General features: G+C 40.5%; 1 protein-coding gene across 1 annotated transcript; it reads right to left on the bottom strand.

Moving 5' to 3' along the window:
• Positions 1 to 310: 310 nt before the first annotated feature.
• tmc1 (transmembrane channel-like 1) lies at positions 311 to 14,889 on the bottom strand. The gene is made up of 20 exons (XM_072709230.1): positions 14,776 to 14,889; positions 12,985 to 13,023; positions 10,057 to 10,450; positions 9,814 to 9,981; positions 9,361 to 9,451; positions 8,850 to 8,931; positions 8,523 to 8,629; positions 7,489 to 7,587; positions 7,166 to 7,308; positions 5,752 to 5,896; positions 5,302 to 5,496; positions 4,929 to 5,108; positions 4,255 to 4,404; positions 3,846 to 3,974; positions 3,652 to 3,719; positions 3,168 to 3,407; positions 2,600 to 2,725; positions 2,317 to 2,395; positions 1,716 to 1,923; positions 311 to 1,007 (listed from the first exon to the last, which is right to left on the bottom strand). Exons 1-20 carry the CDS (start codon positions 14,810 to 14,812, stop codon positions 784 to 786), a joined length of 2,904 nt encoding a protein of 967 aa, XP_072565331.1. The 5' UTR covers positions 14,813 to 14,889; the 3' UTR covers positions 311 to 783.
• Between the last annotated feature and the right edge of the window lie 1,664 nt (positions 14,890 to 16,553).

Below are 16,553 nucleotides of genomic sequence, written 5' to 3'. Positions count from 1 at the left end.
GATGTTCTTTTGTTGTGTCCAGGAATCATGGGTGTACGGAACGTCCATTGATCCATCTTCCAGCCACTTATACAGTACAGGGTCACAGAGGGGGACTGAAACATCTTAAACAGCATATAACGCCAAATAAAAATATATAACTAAAGCAGATATTGTCACAATATCTTTAACAGAGTTGGGTAATTGAGGTCCAGAGAATAAAAATCCAAACCGGGATTTTGTTTCAACCAACCAGTTGAGTACTCTGTGACTGTGACTCTTTATGCTCAACTGGTTGGTTGAAACAAAATCTTGGTTTGGACTTTCACTCTCTGGACCTGAATTACCCAACTCTGATCTTTAACAACATATATCAAGTAAAGGACAATAGGCAGCACAGAAGTCAATGTCCCCTCATAATAACAGCACCTCCTTTTAAAGTCCTCACAGCTTGGCTGGGTCGTTCTACCTATTTGTAGTACAATCATTTAATAACAACTATATGCTTCTAATTTACTTCTTAAAGGCAGCTCATATCTTCAACAGGTGGTTTAATTTTTTTTGAAAAGCCTCAATATTGCCTTAATTTTGTGTAGAAGAAAACCTTCATAGAAGGCAATTAATTTAATAATTTAAACAAGCATGCGTTACCTCTAAAAGGTCAAACATAATGCCCAAAATGAATGCCTGAATTATACATCCTAACCTTTAAAATTTAACGTAAAGGAATAGAAGCCCGAGAACAACAGACACCGCAGCATGTGCTGGCCAGCATGTCGATCTCCATCAGTGACTGAGTCTTTCTTAGTGAAAGTTAAGGCTCCTCTGGGACCCGGGTCCTGGCGGTCGTGGGTTGCCAGGTAAATACCCGCCCATTTCTGTGCCCCGAGGTGGTGGAGGCCTGCTCACCAATCCACCAGGGGGAGCGAGTCTGGACTGTCGTGTATCTCTGCCATGTAGCGGGTAAAACTGGCTATTGGGATGCTGGTAGGTCTGTTTGCTTTCCCTTCTTCCTTCCCTGCTTTCCCCTGTGACATGGCGAGAAGCAGCAGGAGATTCCTCTCAAGTCCTTATGCAAGGCTGAAAAAGAGCCATGTTTCCACAAACACCTCAAATATACCAGTTGTCGAGTGGGAGGGGCTAATGTCGAGTAGGAGGGGTTTATCACGAGGGGTAGGAGGGGTTTATGGTTAGGCTTAGGGATGAGGTTAGGGTATCAGATGATAACAGTTGTGAGCCCCTCGCACATTGCCCCTCCTGCTTGATATTGCCCCTCCACCTCGACCATTCGGTTCCTGGCTGCTGGGATATGCCTTTCCAACACCCAGCTGCATCATCCAGATGATACTGAGCAGCAGAATAGTGTAGAGGTGTATAACCACGGATGCACGTAGCCGGTACGCTAGTACGCATTCGCCATATAAAGCAACGTGTTGCAATTTCTTGTCGTAGCAGCGCAAATGTATTTATTTTATGTGCATTGTGCAGTTATGACAAGAAATTACCATGTATTGTGACCGTTATACCGCGAATGAAGTACACATTAGCCATGTAAAGCCTTAAATTCACGGAAAATATATGTCATAACAGCGCAAATGCACATAAAATATGCATTTGCTTTACTACAACAAGAAATTGCTGCGCACATCGCTTTATATGGGGAATGCGTATTTGCTTACCAGTTAGGTGCATTTCCGTATATAACCCAGGAAAGAGAGGATTTACAGAGGCCTTACCCCGGCTGAGCTGTTGTGACGGGGCATCTCTGTCCTGCCTGGAAGTGGTGATGTCTCTGTCCTGCCTGGAAGTGGTGATGTCTCTGTCCTGCCCAGACTCGCCGCATTCAGTCTCCTGCCTGCAGGTGGCAGCATTTTTCGCCTCCTCTAGCTCAGCTGCTGCCTTCAGGGCTGCTTTCTTGTTCTTCTTCTTATTCTCCTCATTTTGCTTATTCAAAACAGAGGGATGTATCCATGCACTGCCCTCATGAAACAGTATTATGAGAAGCACATAGAGCACATGCATCAAGCTGTACACTCACTGCCTTTGCTGTAATCATACCGTGACATTGGGGCAATATTACCAAGGATCCCCCTGAGGAAAGACCTACGAGTAAGAATGACCTGATCTAGTGTTTATTGTGATCTAACAGTAATCCCACAAAAAGAAAACGTTTCCATACCAACCATGGAATAATGTTTTTGTACTGCCATCTACTGAAATACAGTGATGCATACTGTATTATTGAAAGTTTTGTGTTTCCTTACATTTCACGCTATGTCATTCGCATATAAACACCTTTATAATTATTTCGAAATTCAGTGCAGCGATCAGACTTACAGTTTGCAGTTTCTTCTTTAAGTCTAGGTTGGCAACCTTATACGTTTTGGACGTAGACTGCAAATAATAGATGGCTAGACTGGAACAATAAAAAAAAACAGGAAACAGCATTTTTTTTTCCGTAGCTTTTCCATTAGTGTACATAATAAACACAGACAAATATAAAAATTTACTACAAATACCATAATGATGTTACTACCTGATTGTATCTCATGTGGTCTTTTTACAGTTCAGACTTCCCAGTATGTATGAAACACAGTCCCTCTGTGACCTGCTTACTTACATCATGACCAGTATGAATGGGAGGACGAGCCCTGGATTGGAGGCATAGCTGAACACTTTTCCGAACCAGGCAGGGAAATCGGTCTCCAGGGTTTCCTGAATCACATCGAACATGCGGTTCTTACCACTGAAACGGAAGGCCGGTAGACGTTATGAATTTATGCAGAGATTTCACCTTTTGTGCAATAATATGAGCTGACCATTTATGAAGCAATTTCTTTAATAATAATAATAATAATAATAATAATATGAATAATAATAATAATAATAATGAATCTTTAAATAATGTTTATGTAGGCTAGCAGGGGTACCGCTAGAGATTTTGCCCCCCAACCCAGACTAATTCAATTATGCTCCAAATTGTTGTCACTCAGGGGCCCTTGGAATTGTCCTAACTCCCCCCTTTACTGAACCCCTGAAGGCTAGTATTTAATTAAAGAGTGTAAGCAGTGGTAGACACATATACCAAGATGATGGGGGATGATGCACTTGAATGATATGGGACAATTAGTAGACATGTGCTATGGCCAGTAAGATGTAAGATCAGTCTGCGTAAAGATGGATTTGACCTGAAAGGCCCACAATCGAAGGACGGAGGGATGGTGACGATGGTGTATATGGCCGGCAGGGTGGACAGAAAGAGGATGACCAGAAGCATGGCCATGTAGAAGTTGTTGGAGCCAGAGGCCTTGAAGACTCGCTCCTGGGGGACGTTGCAGCACATGACGGCCCAGCACTGCAGGTACATGGAGACGTGCAGACGCAGCACGTTGAGCGCCGGCAGGCAGGGGGCATAGAACGCACCCATCCTTCCACACAGACACAAAAACAGAACACGACAGAACTCAGCCATGTGCCTATAGCGACTGACCAAGGGGGATGACGTCATAGCAGCATACTGAAGGGTGGCACACACCCTTTTATCAGATTAACATATTAGGGTGCTTTACACAGCTAATGAAAACGGCAGCTTACATTATAGAAAATGTTTCGCTCATTTAGAAAATAATTCCCAGCTAAAGAGCAATTTTAATAATAAATAAAAATATTTACCATATCATTCCCTGATTGAATATCAGGCCCAGGACATTTCCACTCACATCAAATTCAGAGTATGATGGCTTTCATATAGTAAAAACAATAAGGATGAATAAATTAGAGCATTCTGCAAATCTGCATTGCCACCTATATTTGTATGCCAAATACTTGAAATCACCAAGGTGATTGAACTATACTGCCATACTTACAAAGCCATACTCCAGGTCCCAGCACCAGCAGTAGTTAAAGAATCTAACGAACAGGGCGCGCAGGAAATCACCAATCAGCAGAGTGATATACGTGGTCATGGTGTCCGATATAATGAGTCGAACAAATTCCTATGTACGCAAAAAACACAAAACAATAATTTCTGCTTGATCATTTTAATAAAAACCAAATTCCTGCATTGGCACAAAGACCAATTTGTGTGTCTCCTTGTGCAGCAGGTCGAAGAGCAACACACCAAGAAAACTCATTACATTTCTTTGCTTAATTGAAGCTTGGTGACGGCAATGTGATATATTATTATGGTGAACCTTTATACAGGCTTTATTTAAAGGTGTTTTATCTTGGAAGCCCTCTGGGGTAATTGGTATTGGCAGGACATTACCGCAGTACCTGGCCCACCATGGTCTCCCAGCAGGGTCCTCTGGGGACATCCGCTGGATGCACAGGTACAGGACCTGAAGCATTACCAACAGAAGTGCCATTGTACAGACCGGCCTCCCATGCGGTCATATTCAACTTCACTGCGTCTTCCTCTGATCTCTACAGAAGGGTCCCCAAGAGGAATTTGCAGGGGTTACATAAGTATGCATAGAAATACAATCTGCCTGCACTTGAACTGGTTTCTTGCACATCATATATTTAAAATTCACTCTAAGAATTCTACATATTTCTTATAACACTAGTGCCTTAGTACAGATATACATTTTGTGTACTTACGGAATCATACTCTATAAACTTTTTGTACTTGTAGTATACGGTATATTCCATAATGCATGCATGCTGTTTGTGCTGTATGCCTTATGCTCTTATACATTTAAATATATTTATATTGTATATCTTTCCATTTCATATTTTTTGTACCAGAAGTTTATGTGCATATGTATATACATATTTTTTATTTGAAATTTACCCTTTGTAATTTTTAATTACACAGTATTGTCTGCTCATATAGTTGTATTTCACTGCATAACCCACGTAGTGCACGTGGTAAATAAAACTCCTGCTTTGACTTGAGTTGTCTTGATATTTAATTAAAAGGTCTGTCAAGGATTCCTATGCTTTACTTTGCGGTTGATCTCATCCATGAGTGCAATGATGAAGGTGTAGAGGTTCCCCAGGAAAAGGGCAAAGATTCGGCCCAGTTGCCACTGGAGGGCAATGCGGGGGTGGTAGTTCTCCAGGGAACTAATCACATCAAACATCATTGGGCAGAACATACCAAGCAGCGACATCACCATGTTGACCTGGGCGATAACAGAGGCACATTTCACACAGACACTGAATTGTTCTCCTTAGAGATACAGTACATGCACATACATTAGCCCAAGTACAGTCAATTCTCCACTAACCCTGTTCAGATGGGTCGCACTCAGAAATAAACCAAGAAAGTAGGCATTTTGTGACAATTCCCTGGAACAAATTCAAGATGCAACTCACTTCATTCCTTTCCCACCAGCTGTGGTTCTCCAGACCATCCAGAGCAAACTTCTGGGACCTTCTGACCACAAAGTAGATGAGATAGCCACTTCCTGCCAGACAGCAGAGCACGAGGAAGTTTGCCAGAACACGGAGGAAGCGGGTCAGATGAATATTGTCATCCTTCTGACTCTCCTGCTCCTCAACAATAGACTCCTGTGGAGGGAGAGTGTTTGCAAGTGGTCTGTTACAATTCACTTTCCATCAAGCAAACGCATATTTGGAAGAGACACCAAGAGATTGATACACCGTAAAAGAGCAGTTTATAAGTAAATTAATCACTCCAAAATCTGAGCACTGACTCTGCTTACCTCAAAAGAAGACATCTAATTTTTACATAAGACTCAAGTCAATGTTACTTGACTTGCCAATATTCAATTGTTACTTGACGTTATGTGGTGGTTACTTGACCTTAAAGTTTGTGGTGATAGATGCAAACTTGTTGTCAGCTGTTTCTGGGTTGCCAATGAGGTAATCCCAACTGGTGAACATCTTCCAACTGAAGTTAAAGCTGGTGTCATCTCCTCCACCATCTCGGTTGGCATTTCGCGCCATCCTGTGTGAGTAAAAGAAAATCAGTTTCAAAGAATGTTCCAGAAGTGCACATTGTGTTTGCACAGTCAAGAAATTAAGTTTAATTAAACGTCAATAATCATCATCACTTCATTAATCCCTATGGGGAAATTGTCTTTACACTGCCAACAACTTGCTTTCTGGAAGCAAGCTGTCTGTGAAGAGCAGCCACCCATAGCAGTGCCCCGGATTAAGGGCCTTCCTCAAGGAGCCACAGATGTGCTAAGGCTGGGTTTGAACCAGCAACCTTGGGATTACAAGCACACAGGCTTAGCCCACTGAGCTACATGCTACTACTCCAAAAAAAAGGAAATCCAAAAATATATATTCATATTAATTTAATGCATTTTTTTTAACATAAGTACTTAGGTCAACATTATAAGTATTTTGTCTCAGTCGTAAAAGGGTATATAGAACTGAATTGCTATTGTAATCAAATATAAATGATGATGGAGAGTTAATGGATTTAAATGCCTGCGTGAGGATTTGGACACTTAACACTTCCATACAGAGACCACAAAAAGGAAAATAAACAACTTTATAACTACTTTAATGGATTGATAATTGTTGAATATGTTCTGATTAAGAAATGATGTATGAATGAAATCCAAAGCAAACTTTGGAGGTGGCATCCAGAGAATCACACCGTGAAAGACGCCACCTTACTGATACTCACACCGTGAAGGACTCCACCTTACAGACACTCACACCGTGAAGGACTCCACCTTACAGACACTCCCACCGTGAAGGACTCCACCTTACAGACACTCCCACCGTGAAAGATGCCACCTTACAGACACTCGCACCGTGAAGGACTCCACCTTACAGACACTCCCACCGTGAAGGACTCCACCTTACAGACACTCCCACCGTGAAGGACTCCACCTTACAGACACTCGCACCGTGAAGGACTCCACCTTACAGACACTCCCACCGTGAAGGACTCCACCTTACAGACACTCCCACCGTGAAGGACTCCACCTTACAGACACTCCCACCGTGAAGGACTCCACCTTACAGACACTCGCACCGTGAAGGACTCCACCTTACAGACACTCCCACCGTGAAGGACTCCACCTTACAGACACTCCCACCGTGAAGGACTCCACCTTACAGACACTCCCACCGTGAAGGACTCCACCTTACAGACACTCCCACCGTGAAGGACTCCACCTTACAGACACTCGCACCGTGAAAGACGCCACCTTACAGACACTCGCACCGTGAAGGACACCATCTTATGGACACTCACGTTCTTATGACCACCATATAACTGTATGCCACTGTCCCCACTCCGACCAAAAAATAGGAAAGGGGCATCCGGAACTTCAGCCAGCCAATGGCACGCTGGTTATTGTAGTATCCATAGAAGAGCACTGAGTATTGTGCGTAGCCCTGAGGGGCAAAAAGATAGACAGCACTCTCTGTTAGCATCTGTATGTGTGCATGCTCCGGAAAGCAAGGATCAATGCAAATTATACAAACTCATGACATATTGGAAGAGAGCAGAGACTATAAAGAAAGTTGACTAAGCATCATGGTTCTTGCATATTCCCCCGTGTGAGAGGAGCTCACCCCGAAATCCCAAAGGACGGCAAAGTCCATGGCGCCGCCCTCCTCGCCTCTCGGGACGGTCTTTCTGGGCATGCTGCCGTAGGGCTTCCCCATCAGAGCCTTGGGCAGGTCCACAGCTTCCACTCAGTTTACCCAAACCTCAATCACTTCACCTTTTTTCAACATTTAATGCCAACAAAAAGACAATATACAAAACCTCCACACTAGAAGATATTTATTATTCATTATTTAGACAGTATTTAACCCCCCATCCCTTAAATTATATAATTTTATAATTTTACGTATTCAAGGGCCCCTGTGAAATGCTGGACCCCCTGATTGTGTCATGGGGTATCCATGCCCCTTGAACACCCCTGGTTTTACCTGCTTTGTATTTACTTTTAATGCTGAGACTAAACCTTTGGGGTGGAATTTTGGGACATTTCTGTTAAGTTTATTTTAATACATTTGCTTAAAGGAAATATATAAGTCAAATGGTGGAAGGACTCAGTCATCACAACAAGGAACATCCCATTGAGAACCTATTGCAAATTTCTTAATTGTAAAAGCCATTACTTTATTCAATATTTCACAAATGATATCACATTAGAAACAACCTGTAGTGAAACATTCATTTCAAGCAGTGATAAACCAAAAGACAAATTATAGATTTAAAAGAGCTGCGCTGAGTTAAAAAGTTCATTGACAAGCAGTCGCATTGGGTACCTTATTAATTAGTACCTCTGAAATAGCATAAAATACCAAATATTTGAGTTTAGTATCCCTTTGTGACTACAATTGCAATTGACATCAAAATGATGAGTCAGTCAAATTTATGACACTTAAATGTATGTTAAACATTACTTGTTAATGGACTTTTCTTATGAAACCAATAAATCTGCAAGATTTTTGCAGGATTTAGCAAGCATCCCAGGACTTTCTGTGAACACTGAATATGGTTGCCAGGATATGGTATAAATCAATGTGACAGGCCCTAATGACAATACTGGAAAATATGTATGTCACTCTATCTGCTAACACACTTCCTGCCTTACCTCGGGCATCATTACCAGGCCAAATGTCAGACCAAATAAAATCAAGTTGATGCCGTACATCCATCGTAAAAATATGAAATAGGAGGCAACCGACGATCCAAAGTGGCCTAAAAAATACACCATGACACAAAAACATAAATGGTCGATTAATACAAAAATGCTATTCCTTATTTTAGTAAAGACTGTATTTGATGACAAATATTTCAGACACTAGATACAAAAACACATCCCACTACTGTTTATACTAATGTATAACATTGCTAATAAAGTTTTATGCAAATTTGCTTTATAAAAATGAACTACATGTATGATTATTCAAAATCTTACTTTCAATGTCTTTTATTTTCATTTCCCAAGGGATACAAGCAGTTTTGAAGTTCTCGAGATCCCGCTGAAACTTCATCCATTTCTATAAATGCAATTGCGAGTGTATGACCAGGAGAGGGCACTGTTGCATAATTAAACCATTCCAACTGCCGAGTTACTCAACCTGACAATATTTATAATTAGAATCAATTTTAGTTTCTCAGTAGAGCTCAGCAATACATGAATATTATTTTACCATAACTTGATACACATACAGCATAATGTCATTGATGAAAATTTTCTGTATCGGTATCTCTCTTTAAATCATTTTTAAATCATCAAAAGCGATTTCACTTCACAGAAGGAAAAAAAAATTAAACGAATATTCCATTAGAATCCATTAATCACTAAACAATACTTTAGAGATTAACTGGACACACACATAAATCAAACAGAATACTTTGTTGCTCCTCAGGGGAAATGCTTTCTCGTGATCTTTAAGCTTAACGTAAGAGCAGGGTGTGGGTCTCACCTTCATTACGATGACTTTGCAAGCATAAACCCTCTTTCCTTTCCCTTTGCCGAGGGCCCCTTCGTACTTCTCCAGAAATTGCTGTGACTCCCTACAACCACACAAACACTGACAGCCTCATTGTGAAACATCAGTAATTCTCAAAACTCAATAAAACACAAATCATTGAAGTTTAATTGACTCGTTTCACTGGGCGCGATAAAAATATTACAAAGAAGAAAAGGCAATTTAGAGTTTTCTGAAATTGTGTTAATTTTCACTAAAAGTACTAAGTGATGTATATATTAATATAACGGTTTAGTGGTTTGTCCAAAACATTTTTATTGTTTTAATCAGAGTTTTATACATTGTTTATTATTCATATAACCATATAATGAGTTATATTGAGGTACATGAAATCACAGAAAATAAACCTTAATGCAAACATTCTGTACATAAGCAGTAGATACTGACCTCAGGGTCACGAGCTTCTTTCTCATGGGCCACGGTTTGCCTTTCAGGGTGATGATCAGCTTTCGTTTTTCATCCACCGCCTCTTTGAGCTGCTCCAGCTCCTCCTGTGTGAATCCCTCCTTCTTCTCTGGCAGTTCCCCTCCCTCAGAGAAACTCTCAGACTCTGAGCTACACAAGCGACGAAGGCGCGTCAGGAGCCTGACCCAATCTCCATCTTAAACGATGCCTTAGATACAACCTCACCTTTCTTCCACCAGCTCCTGTTTCCCCTTCTTCTTTTTGGCCTTTTCTTTCTTTTTAGAACGTCCCCATTTAACGTCATCAGATTCTCCATCATTTCCTTCCTTCACATTCTTGATCTTGGTCTTCCTCTTGGATTTTTCTCCTTCCTCGTTCTTCCTGGTCTTTTTATTATCTCTGTTCTTCATACGTTTGGGCGCATCTTCGTCACACTCGTCCTCCACCTCATATTTCTCCTTTATCCCTTTCCTCCTTTCTTTTATGTTTCCTCTCCTGCCTTTGTCCCTGTGGGACTTCTCCTCCGTCACTTTCCTCCCCCGTTCACCTTCAGAATTTCCTGCCCTGGTAACTCTGTGACATGTTCCCGTCTCCCGTTTCTGACTGGAACCTCCATAATCTACAGCAAAGTTGTATAAAAAAGGATTATGTAAGAAAAATGGATGACTGGCGGTTTTAAGAACATAACATAAGAACATAAGAACTATACAAACGAGAGGAGGCCATTCGGCCCATCGAGCTCGCTTGGGGAGAACTTAACTAATAGCTCAGAGTTGTTAAAATCTTATCTAGCTCTGATTTAAAGGAACCCAAGGATTCAGCTTGCACTATGTTATCAGGAAGACTATTCCATACTCTGACTACACGCTGTGTAAAGAAGTGCTTCCTTAAATCCAGTTTGAAATGTTCTCCTGTTAATTTCCACCTATGGCCACGAGTTCTTGTATTTGAACTAATGCTGGAGTAACTATTCGGTTGAACAGCATCCAAACCTGTTAGAATCTTATAGACCTGGATCATGTCCCTCCTCAGTCTCCTTTGCTTGAGGCTGAACAAATTTAGCTCAACTAACCTTTCCTCGTATGACATTCCTCTAAGACCAGGAATCATTCTTGTGGCCCTACGCTGCACCTTTTCTAAGGCCGCAATGTCCTTTTTAAGATATGGTGGCCAAACCTGCACACAATATTCTAGGTGAGGTCTCACCAAGGAATTGTATAATCTTAGCATTACCTCCCTTGACTTAAACTCCACACACCTGGAGATATACCCCAACATCCTATTGGCCTTTTTTATTGCTTCCCCGCACTTGCGAGAATGAGACATGGAAGCATCAACATACACACCAAGGTCTTTCTCATAATCAGCTACCTTTATTTCAGTAGGTCCCATAAAATACCTGTACTTTATTTCTGCTCCCTATATGGAGTACCTTACATTTGTCTATGTTAAATTTCATCTGCCAGGTATCGGCCCAGTCAAGATCCCGCTGTAGCTGCTGAGCTGCTAGTTCAGTATCTGCCACACCACCCACCTTGATGTCATCTGCAAATTTCACCAGTTTACTGTATATATTGGTGTCTATATCATTTATGTAAATTAGGAACAATAGTGGTCCTAAAATTGAACCCTGCGGTACCCCACTATGAACGCAGGCCCACTAAGATACATGAGGTTGAATTGTAATTAATTCAGAAGTCATAAGAGATGAGAAACCACAAGTTTCTGTCTTTATGTAAATGCGAAATAGATTTATTACAGAATGTAATTTCTGGTTGGAATGAAACATTAAATAGGTCTGTTAGTTTTTTATAATCAATGGATAAGTGTAAGTATCCTGAACTCTGCCATACTGTCAGAAGAAAAAGCCTAAAGCCCTGGTACAGTTTTGTTCCTCAAAGTCCAATTCTGTGCCTTTAAAGGTACATTTACCTACAGCAGGCCCTCGAGGGTACAGCCCCAGTGACTAGAAATTGTACCCTGAAAGGTACAAATTGATATTTTTTTTCTGACAGTGCAGTAACCGGAAAATCACCAGTTTTTTTCAATAAGAAGGTACCATTGCATAGGCAACTACTTCAGCTTTCAATACTGTGTTTATAAAGTAATCATATATGACGACTGGAAGACAGAGTTTTCCAAGCTTTGAAAAGGAAAAACAAGAATGTATTTGTCCAACTGCAATGCACTTAATACACAGTGGCTAAAGTGAATTGCAGGCTTTTACTCAAAATCTTGCCCTGCTGTTCCATGTTAAATCACTGTGGTATGTTCTGAGGAATTCCAAGCAAACTGACGTGCTGATGACGATACTTTTTACAGTTTTAAAACAATGAACGCATAAAAACTGGGAATAACCCTCTTTGTATAGTTTATTCATCATTGCAATACACAGAAATGGACACCAAAAAGAGCTTACATTTTCAAACAGCAAAATCACCCTTTGAGTAGAATACTTATTATATATTATTAAGCTATATATTTAAATGCCACAGTTTTTAATTTAAAGTATTTATTCATTTAATCTGCATTGTGAATATGGTATATTACATACTCTTGTACTCGAAACAAGTACCACCAATTCATTTTCAGATCAAAGTTGCTTGCATACATGGCACATTTAAAGTTCATTCTTCTTCCTCAGTTACAGAAAGTTCAATAAAAGAATACAGTGACTGTTTTGGGCATGGGGGGGTGTGCTTACTGGGGGGGGGTGCTTGCTGTGGGGGGCGGTCTCCACAGTAAATTTTTAAATTTTGGTTATTGAAAAGGGGCACTTAAAACCTCAGACTGGGGGGGTACTCTCAATCATTCAGGCAAAAGGGGGGGAGGGGGGGGGGGCGGGTGACCCCCCCACCCACCCACCCACACACACAGACACACACACACACACATACCTGGGGAATTCCATATTTTTTTAATGTTTTTGAGCCTTGACTCTTGCATGGAAAAACATAAAAATCTTCTACCCACTAATGCCTTACATTTGTATAATAGACAGTATAACAATATTACTCCTTTTTTACCTTGATAGAGCACTGGAGATAAGAAAGATGAGAAACAAGCGAGACTGTTATTTAACCTATTAGTCACATATGCACTTAAATAAAGTAACAAGGCACTAATTTAAATCAAGCATAAATCTTACTATACCTTGCTTGTCATAATCGTCAGTCTCCACTTCAATACTGACTGAAACAGAAACAATTCCAGTTGTTAAAATGAAAAAAAAAATCTGTTTTGAGCAGAATGTCTGTGAAATGAAACATTTCTTTTTATTTTTATATTACTGTAATTTCCATTTTTGTTATCATTGTGTGGCAACACTCTTTTCCAGAGCAGCACCAACTTTTCTAAAGAACTTTATATATAATTTTAACAGTTAAATTACCCAAAAGAATACAGTCTTTGTTTTATGCTTTAGGTGCTAATGAAAAGCAAAACAGAGCAATGAAGCGGGTGAAAACAGAAAAACAAATACATTTGATCTACGGTTACTGTCTTAGAATTGCATTTCTTATATCAAAGCGACAACTGACGGAATATCTGGTAACAGAGTAGTAGGCTATACAGTGAATTATTATGTTTCTAAAAATTATGTTTCCAGGCAATTCCTTGGAATTACTTGGATCCTGAGCAAACATTATAGGGGGTTATAACTGCAAATGGAGCTCATCGTGTGTTTAGTAACCTTCCAAAATCATGTTAACTTAACCACACAAACTTTGAATTGTTTCACTAAGGTTCTTTACCCGGCAGTAATTAAAATGTCTCTTACCATCCCATACAGATTATCTCACATTTCCCACTAGTATAAGTAAGTATAAGTATTTCCACAAAGTCTAGCTAAAGACCCAGAAACTCAACGAGTTAATAGGGGAGCCTGTTAAATCATTTATTGGTTTTTGCAGACCCTGTGTCACGTCTTTTGTGTTACCCAATCTGCTTTGATACATGCACCATTACATGGAGAGTGATGTTTTACAAAGACCACAAAAGAGCCCTTAATGAAGTACCTGCTATCGATAGTAATTGCTGGAGGGCACACATGGGTCAGGGGCTATCGAGCCCAGGGCGACTCACGCAGCTCTTTTCAACAATACTTAGTAACAGATAGCGCTACCTCAAAGAACACACCTCAAGCATGCACCTTTCTGTTATCGAGCCCTTCTACAAGCGGGAGGGACACGATTACACAACTGATAATTTATCACCGTTTATGCAAGAGAGAATTCCGTAAGGCGAGGGTTAAGCGATATGTATATTTTGCAATCTTCCCATGTTCGTTTCTCTGCCATTTAAGAAATAATGGCATAAAGTTATTTCCGTTAATTGTATGCCGACAGTAAATTGTTTCCTTTAAATTTAAGTGCGATGTGGTCAAGTAGGAATAAGTGTCAATTAAGAGGATTTGCGCAAACATGCAAACGAAGCACCGACAACACGCCAACGCACTGTTCAAACGGCAAAAATGATGAGATGCTGAACCCTCAAAAAGCTTCTAAACAATGGCAAGCATTTAACTGTCGGCACTAAGTGCACGTCACCGCTGATTGCAGGTCAAAACTCCTGTACATCAGTGCCTGTTCATTGTTTTACCATATACGGCAATACTTTTACAAAAGCCGAAATATGTCAAGTGACCACGAGGCAGATATCACTCCCTCGCAAAATCAAACAACATTAACAATCCATAAACTAGCCCACTTTGCAGACGAAACACATGGAAAATAAAATTGTGTATGTTACAGTTTCAAATATATAAAAATAATACTAAAGACAAAGATCATAATGAAAAAACAAAACAGCACAATAATGCACAAAATACAGGCCTACGTGAGAGTCCATTACACATTAATTAATGTAGCGTTTATTACATTCCTAATACAATCAATTGCCTGAACATCACATATGTACCCATACTTTTTAAACATAATACGTTACCATCACTTTCAGCAGCAATAAGTTTCCGACGTGGCATCTGAAGACCCACAGCTGAACCTGGCTGAACACAGTGTGCCGTAATATGGGGAGAGGGAAGAGTTTAGGATGGACAAAAAGAAGCACCTTACCGGCTCTGTTCACTTTCACCTGCCCAAAAAAAAATGGACAAAGCAAAGTGAAACAAGACACTCAGTTTCACTACCTTTCAATTATTCATGGTTTTGCTTCATTTTTGTTTATTTGTTTGGGGCGATGACTGGGGTTACTACAGAAGCCTGACCAAAGATTATATGATGTTTAGAGTCAAAGTTACAAGCAGAAGCGATTAAACACATTGAAGTAGCAAGCAATTGGGTAGCAAATTATGTTTATAAATAATTAAATATTGATACAAATAACAGTAGGCAGATGAAATACAAACATTTATGCATAATGCAAGTCTTGTAGAAGTGTATTTCTTCACAGACAACAAAACCTGGCAGAACATAGTTTGACAATTAAGAGCATCTTTCATGCTGTACAGGACTGAAGAGCTGAGGTTATACCTTTGAGCACTGTGTGCACAGAGGAGCTGAGGTTATATCTTTGAGCACTGTGTGTACAGAGGAGCTGAGGTTATACATTTGAGCACAGTGTGCACAGAGGAGCTGAGGTTATACCTTTGAGCACTGTGTGCAGAGAGGAGCTGAGCGTATACCTTTGAGCACTGTGTGCACAGAGGAGCTGAGCTTATACCTCTGAGCACTGTGTGCACAGAGGAGCTGAGGTTATATCTTTGATCACTGTGTGCACAGAGGAGCTGAGCTTATACCTCTGAGCACTGTGTGCACAGAGGAGCTGAGGTTATATCTTTGAGCACTGTGTGCACAGAGGAGCTGAGCTTATACCTCTGAGCACTGTGTGCACAGAGGAGCTGAGCTTATACCTCTGAGCACTGTGTGCACAGAGGAGCTGAGCTTATACCTCTGAGCACTGTGTGCACAGAGGAGCTGAGGTTATATCTTTGAGCACTGTGTGCACAGAGGAGCTGAGCTTATACCTTTGAGCACTGTGTGCACAGAGGAGCTGAGGTTATATCTTTGAGCACTGTGTGCACAGAGGAGCTGAGCTTATACCTTTGAGCACTGTGTGCACAGAGGAGCTGAGGTTATATCTTTGAGCACTGTGTGCACAGAGGAGCTGAGCTTATACCTTTGAGCACTGTGTGCACAGAGGAGCTGAGCTTATATCTTTGAGCACTGTGTGCACAGAGGAGCTGAGCTTATACCTTTGAGCACTGTGTGCACAGAGGAGCTGAGCTTATACCTTTGAGCACTGTGTGCGCAAAGACCTAACTATAATATGTTTAAGAATTAATATTTTTATGAAGCACTGTCTCATATATTTTATGTTACATTACTCCATTTTTGCTGCTGTTAACATGTGTATATACATATACATATTTATTTATTCTGCAACCCATTTCTGCTGCTATTAATATGTGTATATACATATACATATTTATTTATTTATTTATCAATCAATATAACCTACATTACATTTATACTTAATTTTTACGGCAAAATTGTACCATTTTTGACTATCGTATTGTAGATATTGCATTTTTTTATTCCCTATTGTTAAATATTACTGCTATTGCTTAATGACTTTTCTGCATTCTACTTATTTCTGCTGCACTGTCCACTTTTCTGCTGTAAAATGCTAATTTCCCACCTGTGGGACTAATAAAGGTCTTATCTTATCTTAAGGGTAGAGTGGAGGGGTCTCAAAGTGGGGGG

Source organism: Paramormyrops kingsleyae, chromosome 2, assembly GCF_048594095.1.
Source record: "Paramormyrops kingsleyae isolate MSU_618 chromosome 2, PKINGS_0.4, whole genome shotgun sequence".
NCBI classification, from domain to species: Eukaryota; Metazoa; Chordata; class Actinopteri; order Osteoglossiformes; family Mormyridae; genus Paramormyrops; species Paramormyrops kingsleyae.
The sequence above is the reverse complement of the archived record's forward strand: the minus strand, read 5'-3'. Positions and strand labels throughout refer to the sequence as shown.

Coding starts and splice junctions, on each gene's coding strand:
- tmc1 (XM_072709230.1), bottom strand. CDS start 14,812: ATGCCACGTCGGAAACTTATTGCTGCTGAAAGTGATG. Junction 7,588..8,522: donor GCCTGGTAATGATGCCCGAG/GTAAGGCAGGAA, acceptor GACCTGCCCAAG/GCTCTGATGGGGAAGCCCTA. Junction 7,309..7,488: donor CCGTCCTTTGGGATTTCGGG/GTGAGCTCCTCT, acceptor TTTGCCCCTCAG/GGCTACGCACAATACTCAGT.